This window comes from Mirounga leonina, unplaced genomic scaffold (genome assembly GCF_011800145.1).
Source record: "Mirounga leonina isolate KUSES-001 unplaced genomic scaffold, KU_Mleo_1.0 Mir_117, whole genome shotgun sequence".
In the NCBI taxonomy this organism is placed as follows: domain Eukaryota; kingdom Metazoa; phylum Chordata; class Mammalia; order Carnivora; family Phocidae; genus Mirounga; species Mirounga leonina.
Window position 1 is genome coordinate 900,493 of NW_023270274.1, and position 20,248 is coordinate 920,740.

At 51.2% G+C, this 20,248-nt stretch overlaps 1 protein-coding gene across 4 annotated transcripts in view; it reads right to left on the reverse strand.

The window, feature by feature from the left end:
* LOC118007281 (myelin transcription factor 1-like protein) overlaps positions 1 to 20,248 on the reverse strand; it is a 138,606-nt gene that overhangs the window by 71,540 nt on the left and 46,818 nt on the right. For all 4 annotated transcript variants that reach the window (XM_035000279.1, XM_035000278.1, XM_035000280.1 and 1 more), the window contains exons 6-9: positions 17,087 to 17,221; positions 12,516 to 12,606; positions 10,788 to 10,895; positions 6,989 to 7,200 (exon numbers count right to left, since the gene is read on the reverse strand). In XM_035000279.1, coding sequence (XP_034856170.1) covers positions 6,989 to 7,200; positions 10,788 to 10,895; positions 12,516 to 12,606; positions 17,087 to 17,221 — 546 coding nt within the window. The remainder of the gene's footprint in view (positions 1 to 6,988; positions 7,201 to 10,787; positions 10,896 to 12,515; positions 12,607 to 17,086; positions 17,222 to 20,248) is intronic.

The window sequence follows — 20,248 nt, forward strand, 5'->3', positions numbered from 1 at the left end:
GGCTCCGTGGCTCAGGGGTTAGAGCACTGGCCTCGTGACTGCGCATCTGCTCAGTGGGCGGCGGGGACCCCACAGACCTCGTCCCTCCGGGGCCTGGCGGCTCCTTCCAGCCAGGAGGGGCCTCAGAGGCCAGCTGGGGGTCACTGCGTGCCAGTCGCGCAGCCTCACAGGCCCCTGTGCTTTTGGGAGGCGTCCCTCCAGCTGGGCATGCACGAGGGAACACCCCCTTCCCCAAGAAGAGCCCTACCCTGTGATTCTACTAAAGAGCCCCGTGGAGGAAGTGGCCTGGTCAGGGACAAGGACTGGCGCACTCCCGTGGGCGTGGCTGAGCCCAGGTAAGCGGGGCACCATGGCCACGTGCTCGTCACACATCGTCCCACAAGCCAACACTTGCAGGGAGCCGGGCTCACGGATGTACGAGTGACCACCTCCATCACCCAGAGCACACAGGTGTTTGGGAGCTAACATTGCTTTCATGGCTGTTGGGAAGCCTCCTCTGGCCCACCGGTGGGAAACACTTGGATGATTTTTAAGGGCCTGTGTAATTGCCAAGGGCAGCAAAGTCATAGGGTGTCCACCTGCGGGCAGACAGGTCTCCCCTGGAGTCCTGCCCAGGAAGGGAGTAGGCAGAGTGAACCCAGGGGTGAAGGACCCCCCCCACATCTCCCTCACAGTGTCCTAGACTCCACCAGCGAGTCCCACTTGCACGACCCCCATGCAACTTCGAACATCCTTTCCAAAGCAAGCTTAGCCACCTCTCCCTGTGTGTCCAACACTGTTGCCAGGGGTCTGTAACCCAAGTACCCCCTTAGGAGGACATGCACAATGCTTTCCTCCCATAGGGAAGGGGCCAGCAAAGCAGAACTGAGCAACTGACCTCACATGACCACCACGGTCGGTCATCGTGAGCCACGCCAAGAAACTGCCCAAAGCACCGTATTCACATACAAGTGAACAAATAACCAAGCTTTCATCACTGGTAACTTTCAACTTTGGACCCAAGACTTGCATTTTGCCACCCAGCTGCACAGTGATGCTGGTACCAGGCCTCACTACAGCCCCCACCAAAAGTCACTGAGCCGCTGCACAAGCAGATGACCATTGGAAGCAGGTCCCCTTGTGTGGACCAGAGGGCTAACCGCACACAGACCCCCCAGCATGAGGAGTCTGTGTGGGCCGGGTCCCTCTCCGCGAGGACGAACCAGCACACCTATTGGTCTGTCTGGGACGTGACCTTTCCTTCCTCGTTCTTCTGTGAGTGCTCCTATCTGAGCAGCAGAGGGCCCAGCGTGGATGGCAGCAGTCTGGGGTCTGAGCACAGAGACGTCCCGTGGGGCCGAGGCAGCGATGCAAGGGGACCAGACCTGGGGAGGTGACCCCTCGGGACCTGCACCGCGGGCTCAGGGAGCCACACTGAGCACCTTGTGGCACTCTCCACATGGACAGAAGTCTGTGGGTTCACACCATTTACAATTTTGATACAAAAATAGGAATACAGAAATTGTGAGAGAAATGCAATAGTACTTATGTGAGGGTTCTTTTCCCTAGTGAGGGCTAGCCGCTGGCTCAAGAAAGAAATGGAATGCACATAAATAACAAAAATGGCCGTTTCGTTTTGGAATAAGCAAATTTCAATTTCTAAAAGAGAGTCAGCAGGACATGGCAGCAAACGTTCGGTAGAGTGCATCTACTTCCCCAGATGTTTGAGTCCTGAATGGCACCAAGTTGGTAGGACTGGGCAGAATGCTAGCAGGTGAGCGACCTGGGGGTGACTGGTTGACGAGCCTGATTCAGGGGCAGCACGTGGGACACGCATCCACATCCCCTGTGCCTTTTCACGGAATGCAAGCACTCCTTTGTTTTGTTCAAAATGCAAGTAAGAGTGTAGGTCCTCATAATTATCGCCAGTTTGTAAAACGTTCACAGAGCCAGCATCAGTGGCCAGTGACCACGACAAAACGCACTTCCCCTTCCGATCGGGCGGCAGACAGAATTGGATACTGTCCTTCTGGGTGCTGGCCTGTCCCTGGCCGAGACGGAGGTCATGCCTCTCTGAGAGAGTACCACCACCCCGTGTGGCTGCAGTGGTGGCCCTCATACCACATGGTAAACCCCTCCTCAAAGATTTTATCCCCTTTTGCAGGACAGAGAAAGACTCCATGGGATTTCTACTGGCTAAATATGACAAATTAAAAAAAATGAAAACAACCACGTTCCAACCAGAGCCTTCGCACGCTGCCCTACTTGTGAGAGTCTCCTGAAATGTGTGTGTCTCCTTCTAGGAATGTCCGCCTTCTTATGTATTAACATAAGGGAATAAATCAACATGTCCTTACAGCCCAGACTTCCATGAAAACCAGACAGACAGAGCACAGTGCAGAGGTACGCATCCTGAGGGCTCACCCCGCGGGGGACCTGGGTGGGTTTGGACGGCCTCACACCCTCACTCACCAACCCTCATGGTGCCCACACAGGTCTGTGCTGTGGTGCGTGCTACCTGGGAAAAGGAGCTTTCTTGTGAGAATGCAGCTAGGTAGGGTCTGCACACCGTGTGCTCACGTGACCTAAAGCATCAAATCCCCGTCTGGACTCTTCACTTCCCACTCACTCATTCAGACAGATAGTGTTTGCACGGCCAGCGTCAGCACTGCAGTTTGAATCTGAGGACGGGAGCTTACGGTCCAGTGGGAAGATAAGCTGTTTACCCATGAGACTGCCCAGGGTGAGACCCAGAGCTGCATGTGGGCCGAGAACAGGTGTCTGGTTCTGCACGAGCGCCATCGTGAAGGAAGTTAGGAGGAAGCCTGCTGAGTGCAGGCCAGCCTAGGTGAGACAGGATCCAGTGCTGAGAGGCTCTGGGATCAGCTGGATGGCGGGGCAGCCACCGGCAGGTGTGGGCAGGAGGGTGGGCGTTCCAGGGAGAGCCGGCGAGGGGCGGGGATGAGGAGGCCAGAGGCGCGGCTCCAGAGGATGCACCCTGGACGGCCACTGAGCAGTTCTGGGAGCCGTTGCCGGCAGGCCTGGACAGGGGCCAGGGCAGAAGATGGGAGGTTGAGCACATTGGGTGGTACTGAGTTTGAGGAGCAAAGAGGACGTTCAAAGCCGATTACAAAGTGTTTAGCTTGGAGAATTTGGAAGTTGGGAATGACAGAGAGGGCGGCTCACGAGGGGAGCCCATGGGAGCTCTGGGAATGTACGGGTTTAGACAAAGCTTGGGGTGGTGATAAATTGCCCAGAGACGCAAGTGGAGATGTCTTAGCCTGGGTTTGGCAGCTGTTTCTGCAAAGGACTGGACAATAGTCTAGGTTTTTATGGCACAACCGCTGGGCTTTGCCGTTGTGCGAAACAAGTCACCGACCAAATGGATGAGGGTGGTGGGGCCCCATATGGCTTTACCTATGAACACTGAAATTTGACTTCACATAATTTTTACATGTCACAAACTCTTCTTTTTTTCTACCCAACAATTTAAGCATATCAGAGCCATTCTTAGCTCACTGTAACAAACAGGCTGGGGAGATGCCAACCTGGTGCTCATGGGAGAAGGCAGGGCCAACATACACGTTTGGGAACCCCTGTCCTTTCCCACCTTCCCTCCTTCACTACTCCCACATGTGGACTTCCATGCCCTGTGGGAGAGTGCCTCAAGCTCCTCAGCATGGTGGGTGATGCAAAGCCATCTCCTCACCTGCCCCACAGGGCCCGTCCCAGCTCTCAGGCACCTTGTCCGGCCATGGGTCTTTCATCTTTGCATAATTTCTACTCAAGCTCATGATCAAATGCAAGATTTGCCATTTTGTTAAAGTTCCTGCTAATTCCTCCAGAATGGACTCCTTGCTTCACTTTCTGCATGAGTATGTATTTCACTGTCTTCCATTTGTTCCCTAGCTCTTCCTTAAAACTTGTCATCCAGAAGGAAAGAAGAGGTAGATAGATGATACATGATAGAGTGGATGGACAGGAGGATGGATGGATGGATGGATGAACAGATAGATGGGTCAGTGGATGAATGGATGGATGGATAGAGGGATGGATGGGTGGATGGGTGGATGGATGGATAGATGAATGGATGGATGGATAGATGGATAGATGGATGGGTGGATGGATTGATGGGTGGATGGGTGGATGGATGGATAGATGAACGGGTGGACAGATGGGTGGATGGATGGATAGATGGATGGGTTGGATGGGTTGATGGATGGATTGATGGGTGGATGGGTGGATGGATGGATGGATGGATGGGTAGATGGGTAGGCTGGTGAGTGGAAGGATGGATAGATGAATGGATGGATGGATAGATGGACAGATGGATGGGTGGACAGGTGGATGGATGGATGGATGGATGGATGGATGGATGGATAGATGAATGGGTGGATGGGTGGATGGATAGATGAATGAGTGGATGGATGGATAGATAGATGGATGGGTGGATGTGTGGACTGGTGAGTGGATGGGTAGATGGATGGATTGATGGACGGCTGGATGGGTAGACAGGTGGATAGATGGATGGATGGATGGATAGATAAACAGACAGACAGAAAGACAGCAACTAGCCAGTGTCTGGAAGGATGAAGGCACTTAAATCAATGTGTGTTGAGTGTTTTTGAAAACAGGTGGTAGGATCTAAGGTGTGATATCCAAAGACTGGGGTGAAAGGTCCTACTTTTATATCCTGTTGGACATTTCCATGGCCCTGCCCCTTGCTCCCAAGCATTATGCTTCCCCCCCACACCCCCACAATAGGCTCATTTCACAGTTATTCTTTAGGAGCAATGACTCAATTCTCTGTACCTGCAGCAAGCCTTGGGGAGGACATTCTTGTAGGGTAACCACAGACCACAATTGCTCTGTGATGTCTACTGCCTGGTGCCTGGGATCAGGGACAGCTCTCAGCTTACATCCTATCAAGAAAACTGACCTGGCCACTCTCATCCTTAATGGGCATTTTCTTTGATGTTTTCAAAGTCTGTTAGATGAATCTAGTGTGAGAGAAATGGAGTCACTGAGGTTCTTCTCAGTAAATTATGGTAAAAGTTTGCCTTTCCTTCCGTTTTTTTATTTGTTTGTTTTGTTTCTTAAAGACCTAATATTGAAGTTTTTGTTCTGTATTCTTGTTTCCTTGTGAGCCAGCTGAAGAGCTTGGCTCAGCCGAGGTTTCTGACAACAGGTATGTTCAGGGTGGGTGGGAATGAATGCCAGTAATTACAAGCTTGTCCGGCTCTTTAGAGCTGTCAGCTGATCCTCACAACAGCTCTGTGAGGTCCAAAGGATGGGCACTATTACCACCTCTCTGTTCTGGGGGCAAGTAACACCCAGAAAGATTAATCTGCCAAATATCACACAGCTCCTAAATGGAAGAGCTGAGAATAGACCCAAGTAGGTTTGACTTCGAATCCACTAATAGGTGTTGCAAGCATGAAAATGTGCTCTACTGGTCATGACCTCACCCAAAGTCCAACTATAATGACGAGGTCAAGGAAATCAAGGAGGAACTCCTCCCTAGATCACTGCGAGATATTGCTAAGTTGGAAATTGTATAAACGGAATTCTTAATTATGTGAATTCAATTTTTTGATCCTTCATTTGCAATCAAATGGATCAAAAGGATAAAATTATAACAAAATGGAAATTGGTGAATTATGATTAAATAAAACAAAAATAATTATTTTCTGTTATACCCTAAGCCACTCTCTTTTCCACTTACATTTTTGTTTCTCTATATTATGAATTGATACACGCAAGGATAATCAATATGTGATACGTCAAAGAAATACTAAATTTCACTCACTATACATATTAATTGTTATTAAGGCAAAGAATGACTAACATAGCTTAGAAACATGTGCAGCAACTCACATTGAATTGTAAAGAGGTTTTGGAACTCCCCAAACATTCAGTTTAAATGAATATTTTTGTGTGCTATGATTTTAATTAACTATGTTTTTCAGAGAGGAGCTAAAAGAACTTTAAAAGCCCATCTCCTCTCCTCTGCTACAGAACAACAAGATAAGACTTATAAATCATCAGAACTTCTACAACCCACATCCCAGTCGGGAAAATTTGCCAACTCAGTCCACATATCCTAGAATTTGAAGCAGAAATGCAGTTAGATAAATACGTGACATCAGAGAAATGCAGTCACCCCGCTCTCGTTCAATGACTTACCATGTTAACACAGGGAAGCAATGGGAGCTACCTCGAATTGCTGGCAGAGGGCTCAGAACCCACGAGGGCAAGTAAGCTACCCCCTTCCTGAGAGGCAGGTGGTGTTTTATTTGTTCTACCTGCTCTTTGTTTTTATTGGATGCATGGTAGCTAGGTCACCACAGGAGGCCTTGCCTGGCCCCACTCTCCATGGGGAAACAGGCCAGGGCCGGCACCTGCTGGAAGGAGGCCCGGTGACACCAGCAGAAGTTGTCTGCTCTTGGGTGCACCTTCGAGTCACTGGTAAATGAGATAATGTCACCGTACAGGCAGCATCCCTGGGGAGGCCAATTTAGTTGGTCCAGGGTGCAGCCTGGGCATTAGAATGCTTAACATCTCCCCAGAGGACTCTAATGTGCACCCAAGGTTGAGAGCTCTGAGGGAACACAGAGTTTCTCCAATGGCCAAGAACTCTGGGAGCTACCTCTGGCACCCCCAGGTTGCTCTGTGTTGGAACCATCCACGAAAGGAAGTTTATGAAGATAAGGACCTGCCTCAGCCACAGCAGGAAGCCCATGAGCCAATGGCTCTGGGTCTCCACATTCTGAAAGTGGCCAGAATGTGCTGCTTTGGAAGCATCGAGGGAAGGGCATCTTTCTCCGTCCTGCAAGCTTCCGCTCACCCACACCTGGGAGCACACAGGGGAGCCCAGCCTGTGGGTGTGCTTTCTTTGGTACCCATCAAGGGACCCCATGCTCGACCAGTTTGTAGGAAACGGATATACACAACAACAACATTATCAACGGCAAGCGTGACGCTCACTTAAAGAGTGTGCACCTCCTACCATCATATCCTTTGGGGGATATATCCCTGGTTTGCACCTTGGGAGCTATGGCCCGCTTGCCATAAGTATGGCTGTCGTAAGTGTTGTACTCAAACGAGGTCTTGGAATATTTCTCCAGCTCTTTGGCCAGGTTGGAGCGAGGCGTGGTCGTGGGGACGTTGTTTCTGTAGCCGTAGTGAGGGATCTCGAGCTGCTTTACAAAGCACATTGGCCTGTAAGCAAACAAGAAATAATCGACAGCTTGCTTTCCCGCAGCTGCAGGTAAGACATGGTTCATGTCAGCATTAGGGCATGTCGCTCAAATCCACCTTCCTGAGCAAAGACCGTGTGTGCTGGAATTGCATAGCCCCACATAAGCCGCCTGCCTCACTGCCAGCATGCGCAAGAAGCACACAAATAAGACATTTAACTTTCCCCCGTATTTCCTGTTCTGTTTGGGGCCCTGGCTGGCTGGACTCGGGAGGTGTGAGGACAGGAAGGACCCCGCGTCCTGGCATTCCTTTCTCAGGGGCTTCAGACAGGAAGAGTTAACAACAAAGGAGGTGAGCTAGTAAGACGTTTTCCTTAAAAAAAAAGAGAAGAAATAAAGAAAAACTCTTAGGGACATGGGTTGACCCAAAACGAGATAAAAATGTACATGGCTGGACATGAAAATGGAAAACAGATAGCAGCCGGTCCGTCCAGTATTTTTACGGGTGGTCATCCAGCAGTCCAGACTCCGGAGGAAAGTATTTAAATGGAGGAACACTCAGTTATTACACACTCATCAATATTCTACCTGGTTTTGCGTGTCTATGTGTGTGTGCACCTATTTCCATATCTGATGGGTGGGATTTTTAAACTGTTTGGGGAAATGGCTTTAGACTTACAGACAAGTGGTGTGGAGGGGTTCCCTTTGCTCTACATTCAGCTTCCCTCAGGCTAATAGCTTTATCAAATCACCAACACATTTATTTTGATTTCATTTATTCAGCCTATTCTTGTCAAATTAACGAAATACTGTGGTGATTCGTTGAATGCCTGTCATGTGAGGCATTTTACCAGGTAATCTGTGGCGGTGCATACAGGAATAGACCCTCGCCTTGCCTTCAAAGAGCACGCAGAATGTGACATTATTTTAAGAGTCCAGCTGCGAAGTAAGCTGTACAGATGGGTAAACGGTCCAGGCAAAGATCCAGGGAAGAAACTACAGACGTCAAAGGTGAGAGGCAGGAGTGCTAACGGCATCTCTGGGGACTCGTGGGAGCTGGTGACCTGCGGCCAGATGGGGGACCTGCTCCACCCAGTGGGCAAGGCCCAAGGCTTTGGGCCGGGGAAGGTGCGATCCCCAAGCCTTCAGAAGATTAGGACCAGCTCAGAAGGAGCGGGGCTTGGAGCAGAGGTGTCAGTGACCAGGTGGCCCTTGGTGAGGGACAGACGCTGTGCTGGAGGCCCACCACCCGCGGCCAGGACTGGAAAATTGGAACAGGGTTGGAAACCCTTACATCTTCCTGTTGCACAATCTGCTTGAAGACTTTTCAACTCTTAGTTAAATGAGCGTGGATTTATTTATTTATTTCTAAAGATTTTTTTTAAATTTTTATTTATTTGAGAGGGAGAGAGAGAGAGCGAGCAAGCACAAGCAGGGGGATCAGTAGGTAGAAGGAGAGGGAGAAGCAGGCTTCCCGCTGAGCTGGGAGCCAGACCCGGGGCTCCATCTCAGGACCCTGGGATCACCAACTGAGCCCCCCAGATGCCCCATGAGTGTGGATTTCAATTATCTTCTCTTTGCTCCCTTCCTGTCTCCTTCCTTGCCCACCGGGTGAGTGTGCCCCACGTGGAGACACCATGGGGAATGCCCACAGGGAGACCGGGTCCTCCAGGCCTTGCCCACACTTGGGATGCTGGGGCCTGAGGTGCGCCCCGGGAGCTGGGGAGCACGGGAGCACCCCAGAGACGAGGCTGTGGTTGGTGTGGGTGCTTCCCTTCGGGCCCTGTCCCACCCACCTTGCCATGCCCAGCCAGAGGCACATAAAGAATATTGTTTGTAGATGCATATCAGCCCACACTCGTGTGTTCCATTGTCATTTGCTGTGGTTTTCCATGGCTTTGGTCTGTGGTTTTGGCCACAAAACCACAGAAACAAGGTCAAAGGCTGTTGCTTCAGGCTCTACATCGGCGTGGAGGCTCGTGTCTGAACGGGGTGGTGTTTGCAGTCTGCAGCCCCCAGGGAAGCATCTCCCGAGTGATGCCTACTCAGCCCAACGGGAGGGTCCCCAGGATGGGGGCTCAGGGCTCTTTCTAGCTCTGGGGTCTGGCTAGAGGTGACAAACGTGGACAGAAGCCCTAAGCCTCGGTTGCTCTCTACCTGTTCTCAGTTCTCTTGGCTGACAGCCATTCCTTCTCAGATGGACGGAGCCCCAGGGGAGGGCTCCCACCTGCCACTAACTAACCTTATCTTCTGGGAGGTGGGGGCCGCAGGCTCACGGGGGCATGTTAGACCGCTAGCACCCCCACACAGAAAAATCTCCGAGAACATACACCAACATTTATTGAGGGTTTATCTCTAAATAGTAGGGTTATAAGTGGTTTTTATTTTCCTGGTTTTGCCTCATTTTCCATAAAGATTTTAACTTTTCGGGGCACCTGCGTGGCTCAGTTGGTTAAGCGTCTGCCTTTGGCTCAGGTCATGATCCCGGGGTCCTCGGATCGAGCTCCCTGCTCAGCGGGGAGTCTGCTTCCCCCTCTCCCACTCCCCCTGCTTGAGCTCTCTCTCTGTCAAATAAATAAATGAAGTCTTTAAAAAAAAAGATTTTAAGTTTTCCATTGAGGGACAAAAGGGTGCATAGTGACTCTGGTAAAATCCCTTCAGAAAACTAAACTAATGCACAACAAAACCAAGCAGGTGTTCATGCCACTTAAATGGTGCTTTTTCCCAAGTGATTTATCCTAAAGAAATAACGTAATGGAAGCAAAGCTGTGTGCACGTGTGCGTGTTTGTACTCGCTGCTCCCTCCATAACCGTGGAATGTGGACCCCACCTCCGAGCGACGACCTGCTTCCTGCATCGGGGCGCCCCCCCCACCCCCGAAGGTGGGCAGCCGTGCGACCTGCAGGACAACCCTGTGAAGACCCGGGAGTGTGTCTGCCATCGTCTCCTCCAGCGATGGTTTGAAGGGGGCAAGGGGAAGTGAGAATTGATAGACGGGATCTGGGACAGGGGGTTTCTCCCTCCACCCCTCCCAGAATCCTCCCTGTCTAAACTGAAACCTGGCCTGGACCAGGTGATCTCTGAGGTCTTTCCATGACAGTGACCGAATGGGTTCAAGTTCGTCACTCAGCCGCCCTGCACCCAGCTCCTCCGTGCCCCCTCGGGGTGTCTGGGGACAGAGGAGCCGGCCCCTCGGCGGGCTCCCCCATGGAGAAAAGCTCCGTACGTCCTGCGAGGCGGTGCCACGCTGCAGGCTGGTAATATGCCCTGTCCTCCAAATTAAGATAAAATTACTTTGGGCATCTCATTAAGGTGGGAGCTTCCCTCTTTCATCTAACAGTCACAGAATCACAAAATAACATCCAGGCCAGAAAGAAAACCAGAAACACATCATCTACTCTCATTTGAAGACTTACAGCGGGCGGGCAGAGTCCCAGAGTGGCCAGGTGGCCCCCTGCCCTCACACAGACCCCGCGGGCGAGGGGTGGGCCTGGGGCTTGGCTCTTACAACTGCACCAGTGACCACCGGCGTTCCTGCCCGCCTCCCCCGGGGCCCCCGGCGCCCGGGCGTGCTGGGTCTCATGACATGACATGCTCGGCATTTGGTACCTTAGCACTCGGTCTGAGGCCTGGTTGGACTTGGACACATCACAGCTCTGGTGTTTCTCCTGCGCCTTTGCCAATTTCTCTGCTGCAGCAATAGGGCATCCAGAGAGGCTGCAAGGACAGAAAGCGGATTTAATCGTCTCCACCAGCAGCTCCTCGGCACACGTCGCCCCCTCCCCGCCTCTCCCTTGGTCGGCACCAGAAGACCCAGAGCAGCTTCCCACACCTGCTGTGGGCTTTCCCGAGGGGACGGCTAGGAGAGGGAGAAATAATCGTGGCTGTCGTGTGCATGATGTCCTGCGGTCTCCAGTGGATGACGCTGAGGACCGTCCGCGCGTAAAGCACACTCAACCCTCTCCAGCAACTGTGAGCCGAACTCTGGGTCATTCAAGAGGACACGAGCGAGTTGAAACTGTAGACACAGATTCCACTCGAGGATGTTTCTGCAGGTGAGGATGGAGCCGCCTGGGTGGGATGAGCTTCTAAAAAGCCCAGGAACGGCAGCTCTCCGACTGGTGTCAGAAGATGACTGTGGGAGCGCCACTGACCGTAGGGCTTGGGCTTCCCACCGACCAGCTCGTCCACGTCCTCCCCGGGAGGGGCGTGGAACTGGGAAGAAAGCAGAATGGTCTCTAGGGCCGCTCTGAAGTGTTTTTTTGGAGCTAAATATTTACGGGAGAGGCAGCAGACTGCTTCTCTGGTGCTTGCGTTTATTCTTCATGAGATCACGGGGTCTGCTCCTCGTGGGTCTGCACGGATAGCTACACACAGGTACGGATGCGTGCCCCCCATGTGCATCATGTCTCACAAACACACCATTGCCGAGGACTGACGAGGGAGCTGGTGCTGTGAACACCACACTGAACGCGCTCAGCATCAGCCTTTTGCCAACCTACCGATCATTCCCTTCTTCTGCAGACTAAGCCCAGGACAATCTCTGAGGGCCACGGGGTTGTGATTTGTTTCATTATGAATTTAACACAAGTAACCAAATTTACCAGACGGAATAAATTAAGATGAAACTCATAATAGTTTCCTTCATTTAGCCATAATTTCACATGAGCTTCTGAGGCTGAAAGAATAGGCTGTAAGATACATTTTAACAGATCACTCCGGCTATTGATAAAGAAGTATTTGATATGATCTGAGTATTATGAGCAGCTTTGTGAAAGTCAGAACAGGAAAGGAAAGAGAACTGGAATTTGTCCATAGCAAAAGTGTGATTCCAAGCATGTCTGTTTACCTGGCTCACGGTCATGCTAAACGCTCCCCAACTAGAACTTTTGGGCAGCTGCTAGTATTTTGGTGATGTCCACGCTGATGACTGGGGTCTCGGCAGAGATTCAGGGGCAACCTAGTTAGGTCACAGGCCATCCAGTCTTCGTGCGTTGTAACCCTTCCCTGTACGATGCGCACAGCTTCTCCCCACCCCTGGACGGGAACTGAACGTTCCCTGCAGATGGCTGGGATCCATCTTAAGTATTACACCAAGGAGGGCACCTTCTGGGGGACTCGGGATGAGTGGGTGGGACAAGTAAAAAATCCACTCTGCAAAAAGGGGTCTCAGCATTTGCCTTCCCCATGCACGATACGCTGCCAGAGAGCGGCCTGTCCCCCGGGGCAGGAAGGGGAGGTGTGCAGGGGCGCACTCCCTCCGGAGGAGGTACGGGTGTGGCTGTCAGGGGACCTCCATCCCCGCACCGGCATGGGGCACAGGAGCGCTTTGCTTACCTTCTGTGCGAGTTCCTGTTGCTATTTACATGCCCTCGCCCTGTGCAGCCCGGAGTGGGACACTTGAGAACATTCTCATGCATGGCAAGAACTTGACAAGGAGAGGCAGAGAAGACAGCCCAGCATTAAAACATAGAAATGGTCCGAATACAAGAATATGCAATCATTTTAACAAAGGCTGGGTTAGTTTATGATGGACAGTCCTACACACATTCGTGATGGACATGGTCAGGAAACACATGTAGGAAGGAGAAGGTTGTCTCAACCTTAGTGTCATTGGCATGCAAAGCAGGGTGCATGGGGGGCGCTGCGGAGGTCGGGAACGTGGCAGCCGACTTGCTCCAGACGGGGCAGGGAAGCAGGGCCCCCCTACATCTCCCACACATCAGCCCGAATATCGTTTAGCCATGTAACAGCACGTAGATTGGTAATTTTTAAAACATGCTTGTGCTCTGGAAACACAGAGTATGATGAGGGCACAGTGGTCGTGGGTGAATAGAGACCCCCAAACCTAATCTGTAAATAGAATGAATTAAATAATGACTTTTCGTCTGGGAATCAAATATTGTATTATTCTGCCAGTGGGATGAGCTAGAATAGTAAGTATTATGCTGTGTACCCTGTGAAGTCAGCATGGGGACCCCGTGGGGTGGGGTGCCACAATGGGAATAGGCAAGGCGAGCAGCCTGTTGCTGGGGGACAGCGTTTGAGTTTACATGGGGCGGTGACAGGCCTGGACAGTTTGCATGTCTTCTCCTGCCTGGTCCTCAGTGAGCCCTGCTGCTCTGGGGGAGCTGGGTGCTAGTGGGAAGCCATGAGGACTGACCCCAGCCCTGGCCCCCACATGACTGCACTGCGGCAGCAAGACCTGGGGCGCTTTCCCTGCCAGCGAGGTTTACCTCACAGCAGGACCATGAGAAACAAAGTCTGCCCAACTGGTTATGAATCCTCTACGATTTTCCTCCTTCTCTAGAACAGTCTCTCTCTTCCCTGAAGTCTACATGCTATTCCCATCGGGAGCCGTCCTCCCTCCTGACCAGGTCCTTACAGAGCGGCTACATTCTGGCTTCATCTTTAGTTCCGTGGCTCCCGTGTCTTCCTGATATATGGTCCATGCTCAGTAAGCACCGGTGGAACGAGGGTGAGCCAGCCTTTGGCTCACTGTGTGTTGGGGGGCTGGCTGGAGGGGTGTCAGGAGGCCTCCCTCCCGGGGACCCGGCCCCGGGCCCTGCCTGCTCGCTCCCCGTCTCCCACGTGAGGCTTCATTCTGCACTCCCACCTGGCCTCCACTCTCCCCTCCAGGGTCTGGATTCACCTACGTCATTCTTGCTTCGGACGATTTTCCCATCTTCCTGTTGCGGCATCGCATAAACCCTTCCCACGACACGGCCTCCCTCTCAAATCAATATGTCTTTCCTTTCCGTTGATGCTATGCTTTTCGAAACAAAGTCTTCCCTGGAGACGGCAGACCTTTGGTGCCCAAGCGTGGCACGGATCCCAAGCAGATGGCCACGGTCCGTCCCGTGAGTGTAGATGCACTCCTTCCCAGCCAGGTCGGTGGGGGCCGGGCTGAGCCCGCCCTGCCCCCATCTCTCAGCCCCACATGGTCCTCAAACCTCTGCTGCATCTGCGGCTCCTGTGCGTCCCAACCTCCCTCTCTCTCTCTGAGCTGTCAGTGGCCTCTGCTGTCCGTCCCCCCAGACTTCCTCCTCAGGCCTCCCCGCATGGGCCAGACCTTTCCAGGACAGCTCTGCCCCCTCTTCCTCGGCTTCGCATTCTACACACTCCCATTTTCGGCTCCCGTTCCCGCTCGCTTTATGCCTCCTCTCCTTGGTTTCTGCTGCAGTGCCGAGAAAGCAGGTCCCGGGAGCCCCCTCTGCTGAGGAGCCCGCGGCAGTCCCCGCCAGCCTGGAGCCACCGGGCCCTCCTGCGCTCCCTTAGTGCGGCCTGCTTCTCCCGCGCTACATCCATCAGCGGAGTCCCTCCTTTCGGCTGCCGGGCGGAATTCTCCGCGTCACCTCCTGCCCCTCCCTCTCTCCTCCTTCATGCCCGCCTGTGTCTGGAGCGCGTCTTGAACTCCTCCCAGACTTTCCACCCCTGGCCACTGCCTCCGACACACCTGGTGTCCTGTGTGGACGACCACGACAGCCCCTGGACAAGCCGCGGACCCCTCCTCTCCCTCAGGGCCAGCTCACTGCCACCCCAGGGAAGCCTGCGGGTCCCGTGGGCAGCCTGATGTCTCAGGTGTGAGTCACCGGCCGGGGAGCCCCTCCCACTGCGGTCACCTTCTGTCTTGAGCGCATGGCCCCCTCTCAGCTGTGCTGGGAGCTCTCGGGGGGCCGGAACCACATCCTGTCCCGTGGTGCATCCTCGGTTTCTAGTGCAGCGAGCTACCAACTGACTACTCGACCACCTCCAACTGGACAGAAAGGATGACTGGGGGAGGCTGGCCCAGAAAAAAATGGAAAAAAATCTAAAGCCCCCTGAGGATTCTAATTTTTTCTCTTTTTAAATTCTTACGTACTGGGACACATGGGTGGCTCAGATGGTTAAGCATCTGCCTTCAGCTCAGGTCACGATCCCAGGGTCCTGGGACCGAGCCCCACATCGGGCTCTGTGCTCAGCAGGGAGCCTGCTTCTCCCTCTCCCTCTGCCTGCCTGTCTGCCTACTTGTGATCTCTCTCTGTCAAATAAATAAATAAAATCTTTAAAAAAAAAAATTCTTACGTACTATAAAGAACTACATGTAAGTATTTAGAAACGGCTTTCTGTAGGTGCTCTGGAAGTTGGTCTCAAGACTGGTGTTGAGTGGACCTCCCACCTCTTCTGGGCGAAGGTGAGCCCAGGTGCGGGCTGACCCCCGGTCTGCGGGAGCACAGCCCCTGTTTCTACTACATGTAGACTTTTCCTGTGAAAATAAGGAGTTGGGAGAATTCCTCAGCCAGGGAAAGGAACGGATTTTCTATTCGGGAGGCGAAAACGTGTGCCTTCTAGAGAAACTGCATCAGGAAGCTCTCCCTAAGAGGTCAGTGCCGGTCCTCACGCCTCAGGGCACAGAGCGGCCGTGGCGCGCCCAGGGTCTCGGCCTGTGCCGACCGAGACGGGAGCAGCAAGCCGGGCCCAGGGCAAAGGGACAGGCTCGGGATTCGGGCAGATGGGGCCGAGATCTGGGCTCCGCTCTCCGCTCGGGCAAGCCGGTACCTGCCCACAGTGGTTGGCAGACGTGGAGCGTCTTCAGTTTGCCAGGCACCGAGCTAAACCCAGGGAGGAGGGGGTGAGGCCTTCTGCTCCCCGCTTTCCTTGTGGGGGAACCGGGGCCGGGGGTGCCCCGCTGGGCCCGCTGGGGAGTGAGGGAGGCTGTGCAGGCCGGTGAAGGCGGAGCGGCCGGCGCTCAGATGCGGAAGCTGTTGCGTTCGGACCATGCTGGCTCCCGCTCATGTAACACACGGACACGGCCATGCACTCAGATGCGTTCCCCTCCGTACTCTGCACGCCTGTTCACACGGCAGTTACCAGAAACACGGGTTTCTTATCTTCAGTAGCCATTCGAAAACCTGGCGGCACGACAGCTTCTAAAAATACTTCATCTGAAAATGTTCAGCTAAACCTGTTTCGAAGCCTCAGCTACCGCAAGGAACCTCTCTTTTTCTGACAGATTTGCGCCTCAAGAACTCCAAAGTTAGCCATTTTGGTGGGACAACCCTCCGAAACTCCTCTCAACAATCACCTGGTCATCCTGACCATCTCAGCCAAGCTATTCCTTTTTGCCTACTAGAAATTGTGTCTCAGTTCACGAGGAAAATCCTCGACATACCTTAGGCTCAAAATCAAGACCTTAGACTCATCTTGTCATTTCTGAAAATGTGCCTTTTCCCCTGAGCAATCAATACTAATTGTATCTAAATAGCTGGCAAACTTTATGTGCTGAGAAAAAGATAAATAAAAGACGTGTACGTCATTTCATTTTCAAAATAAATGTGGTTGTGTTCATAATAAATCATATATTCTCAGAACCTAACCAAAGGAATGCTTTTGATCTAGACCCACCCGATTTAAACTAAGGTTTGTTTGTGTGGAAATGTTGGGACAGCCGTGACATGAAGCAGACTTTGCAAGCGAAATGGGATCAAATACAACTACAGGTAGCAGCTCATCCATACAGAAGTCTAGATCACTGGGCAAGAGGAGGCTCAAGGACCTTTCTCTCGGGGATTCATGGGAGTTCAGCTCTGCAGGGGCGGGTAGAGACCCTCTGAGGTCTCTTGTATGATTTGTGAGAGATGAGGGGACGAGTGACTTGCCCGAGGTCCCCAACAGGTCAGAAATGAAAGCGGGAACGGAGCCCCAGCCTGTCCGCTGCAGGAAGCAGCGCTGGGGGGTGGGCTGCCGTCCCAGGCCATCGGGCGGGAGTGGCGTGGGCAGCCCGAGCAGGCTGCTCAGGACGAGGAGGGGCGGGGAGATGAGGTTCAAGGTTGGGTTGCACTGACGTGGAATGACAGAGGCACGTGGCTGACACAGACAGGGCCGTGGGCGTGCGGGCCCCCACGGGCATTGGCAGAACACGGACTTACTTTCCGGAGGGACCCTATCTTTGTGCGGGCATCCGGACAGACTGCGGTGATGTGGATAAAGCCCGGTTACGTGGCCGGTTCCATCACACCCCGGGGTGGGACACTTGCTCTCTTTCTTTTCTGCTCTCGAGGGATCTAAAAGCGACAACAGGTGTCAAGAGAATGAATTTTTTACCCATCCAAGACAAAGGTGATTAATTAACAACCTGAAGAGACCTTGATAAATAAAGAAAAAAAGCAGGTGTCAGGGGACAGGCTGTGACATAGACTTGCGTAGGTACTTCTTTGGTTTTGGGTAACTTTTTGACCTTAAACATCGTAATCATGAATCATAAAATATTTTACTTTCTTTGCTGGTAGGAGAAAAAAAAAGACTCTCCCTGCCTTAGCTCATGATTAATTATTTTCCCGTGTGTTACATGATAAGCTGTGTTGCTCAAAGAAATCAACGTAAATAATGATGAGACAGTGACCTTCTCAGAGAGCCAGACCACTCGACGATCTTCAACATTCACTCTGTGAAATTCAACCAGGGAGCATGATGCTGTTCGAACCCCCTGCCATTCGACAGTTTCTGTCCCATTGGGTGCTCGAATCGTTTACACTCTTAGGTGCAAAATTTTACTGCTGTTGGAGGTTGTCATCTTGCGACACTGCTCCACAGCCCACCGATTCAGAGATTTTCTGAAAATAAGCTGAACTCTTAGAAGGCACTGTAAGCAAATGACCAGAATGGTGAAAATCCCACCCGACAGGGGAGATGGGCAATTAAAAAAAAAAAAAAGTTTCAGAAGCTGCTGGAGCAACCGTTTGTCTCGATTTCTTCATCTGTACTTGGAAGCAGAGGAAGGATCTTACGATGCTGTGCATGCATACACAAAATCAAGAGGTAATGGTTTTATACACCCCGGTTGGCTCTCTGCAACCCCAGTCGAGGAAGGAGCAGAGCAGACCTTTGGTCAACACCTGAATGCCAAATGCCAGAAATGCAATGCTATTGTTGGTAAAATTATTTCTATATCCAGAACTGACCACAGTTCATCAGTGTGCAGAAAATAGCCCCAGAAGATATTTCTAAGATAAAGCTCAGACTGAGTAGTAATGAAAGTGGGCAAAAAATTATTTTTGAGTCAGTTTTTGAAAACCAGTTGCACTCATCATCAACAGACAGTGACTACGCTGGTTTGGTCCAGGGAGGGTGAGGTTAACGTTTCCTTAGGGGTGTAACACTCTCCTATCGATGTCTCATTACCCAGGCCAATCGTGACAGTGAGAAAATATATGTTTGGTTCAAGTTTTTTGAACTCTTATGGACTTTCTTCTTAAATCTTGCCTGTGAGCTTGAAATAGACAAAGGGCTCACAGGAATAGATAAGCAATTTTATGTTTATATAAAAAAACTCACCCCCCTTTCTTTTTTTTTTTAGCTAGGATTTTATTCTAGGTAATTCATCTTTCAGGTCCTGGGTCTGTGAATTAGTGCCCTGCTTGAGGCGCATACCCTGGATACAGCTGTAAGAGTCTCCAAAGACAACCTGATATTCTGTTGTTGCAGCTTTCATTTCTAAATATCTTACTGGGGCTTCTCTTACACATGCAATCAAAAAGCCTAGCATTTTATTGCCTTTTGGGTAGTTTCATGATAATATTAGTATGATTTAATTAATGTAAATATAAAATAGTAAGTAACAGTTTCACAGGAAAATATTCATTATTGAAGATTATAAGCTAAATGTAAATAGCGTTTAAAAGGTAAAAAACAAAACAAAACCCTAAATCGTAACTATTAATCATCATTAAGTGACTCTTCTTCATTAGTACACTTACAAATTTCCTAACAAGTTATATTATATCACAGATTTCCAAAGGGTTCTGAAGTTAAGTGCAGATCTGTATAGAAACAAGTGGCTCAAACAATTTCAGTTCTGGAGGACACAAGGGTATAATCTCCTCTCGATGCCGCTTGCCTCCGCCATCCCCTCCCCTTGCATGCTGGGTTCCGGAAATCCCAATTCATCTTGAAGGTAAACATTCAAGCAAACAGAAAGCAACCAAGCAAGCAAACAGACCAGTAATTCAACTGAAAACCCTGCAAGAATGTCTAGAAAAAAAACTGTGCACTGAATTTAGCTTGCTCCCCTCCCTTCCAAGTGGATGTTTGAGAAGAAAGATAGAGGAGTTTCCTGATGGACGTCTTTTGTCTTAGCTCAAGATTTTGGAAAGGTTACTCATTTATAATTTAAATCATTTTGAGGAGATCATGTACAAATGAGAATTGGTACAATAAAATAACAACGAAGCTCGAAATGAAGATTATTGGTATGCTATGAGGTTGTAGGAATTGTCCATTGGCCGTGTTGGTGAAAAGTCACAGGATGTATTTTTTTTTTTTTTTTAAATAAGGATGGCATTTGTCTCCTTGGCCCACTCTGGTGTCCCTGCTTGGTTTTATTTAATTGGTTCTGAACAAACCTACGGATATCCTGAGAAGAACCTGGGAATGAGCTGGAGCACGCATATGAAATGGAGGAGCTTTGCTCAGAGGAAGAAATCTACAGAGACTCGTAGAGGCAGGAGTCAATGCTTCCTGACTCATTTGGAAGGTCCACACCTCAGCCCTCCCCCCATTTCAGGGAAAAGCGCATCTCAGGTTTTGCTGTTCGTTTCTACCCCTGCCCCATTTACTGAAGGGAAGCAAGCGGTTTGAATTCCATTCCTTGCAAGAAACAAAATAAAACCAAATAGCAATAACAAAGCAAAATGAGTAGGAATCTACAGAAAGCTGCTGGGCGTAAGGGAAGCACGGAAGGCAAGAAGCCAGGGCGGCATGGCGTCTGCGATGCCAAGCGAGCCCACACGCTCCCCAAGGCCCTTGCTGCATTCCCCGATGCCCGCTCCACCGTGAAACCTGCCCTACGGACCTCTAACACGGAAGCCCAACGTGGATTTGTCCAACTGAGCCACCCGTGAGAAAGGACACTATTTCTTCCTAAAAATGTTTGTTCCTATAGGATTCTCAACTATCCAGCTAAAGCGTTCTGCCAGATTGCACGACAGTTATGAGCATCCATGCTGTTTCATCATCTCCACTGCACCCAAAGCAAGCCTGATGCTCCGCTGGGCTAGACCCTGTCGCCTTTAGGAAACGACCCCTTCCTCTAT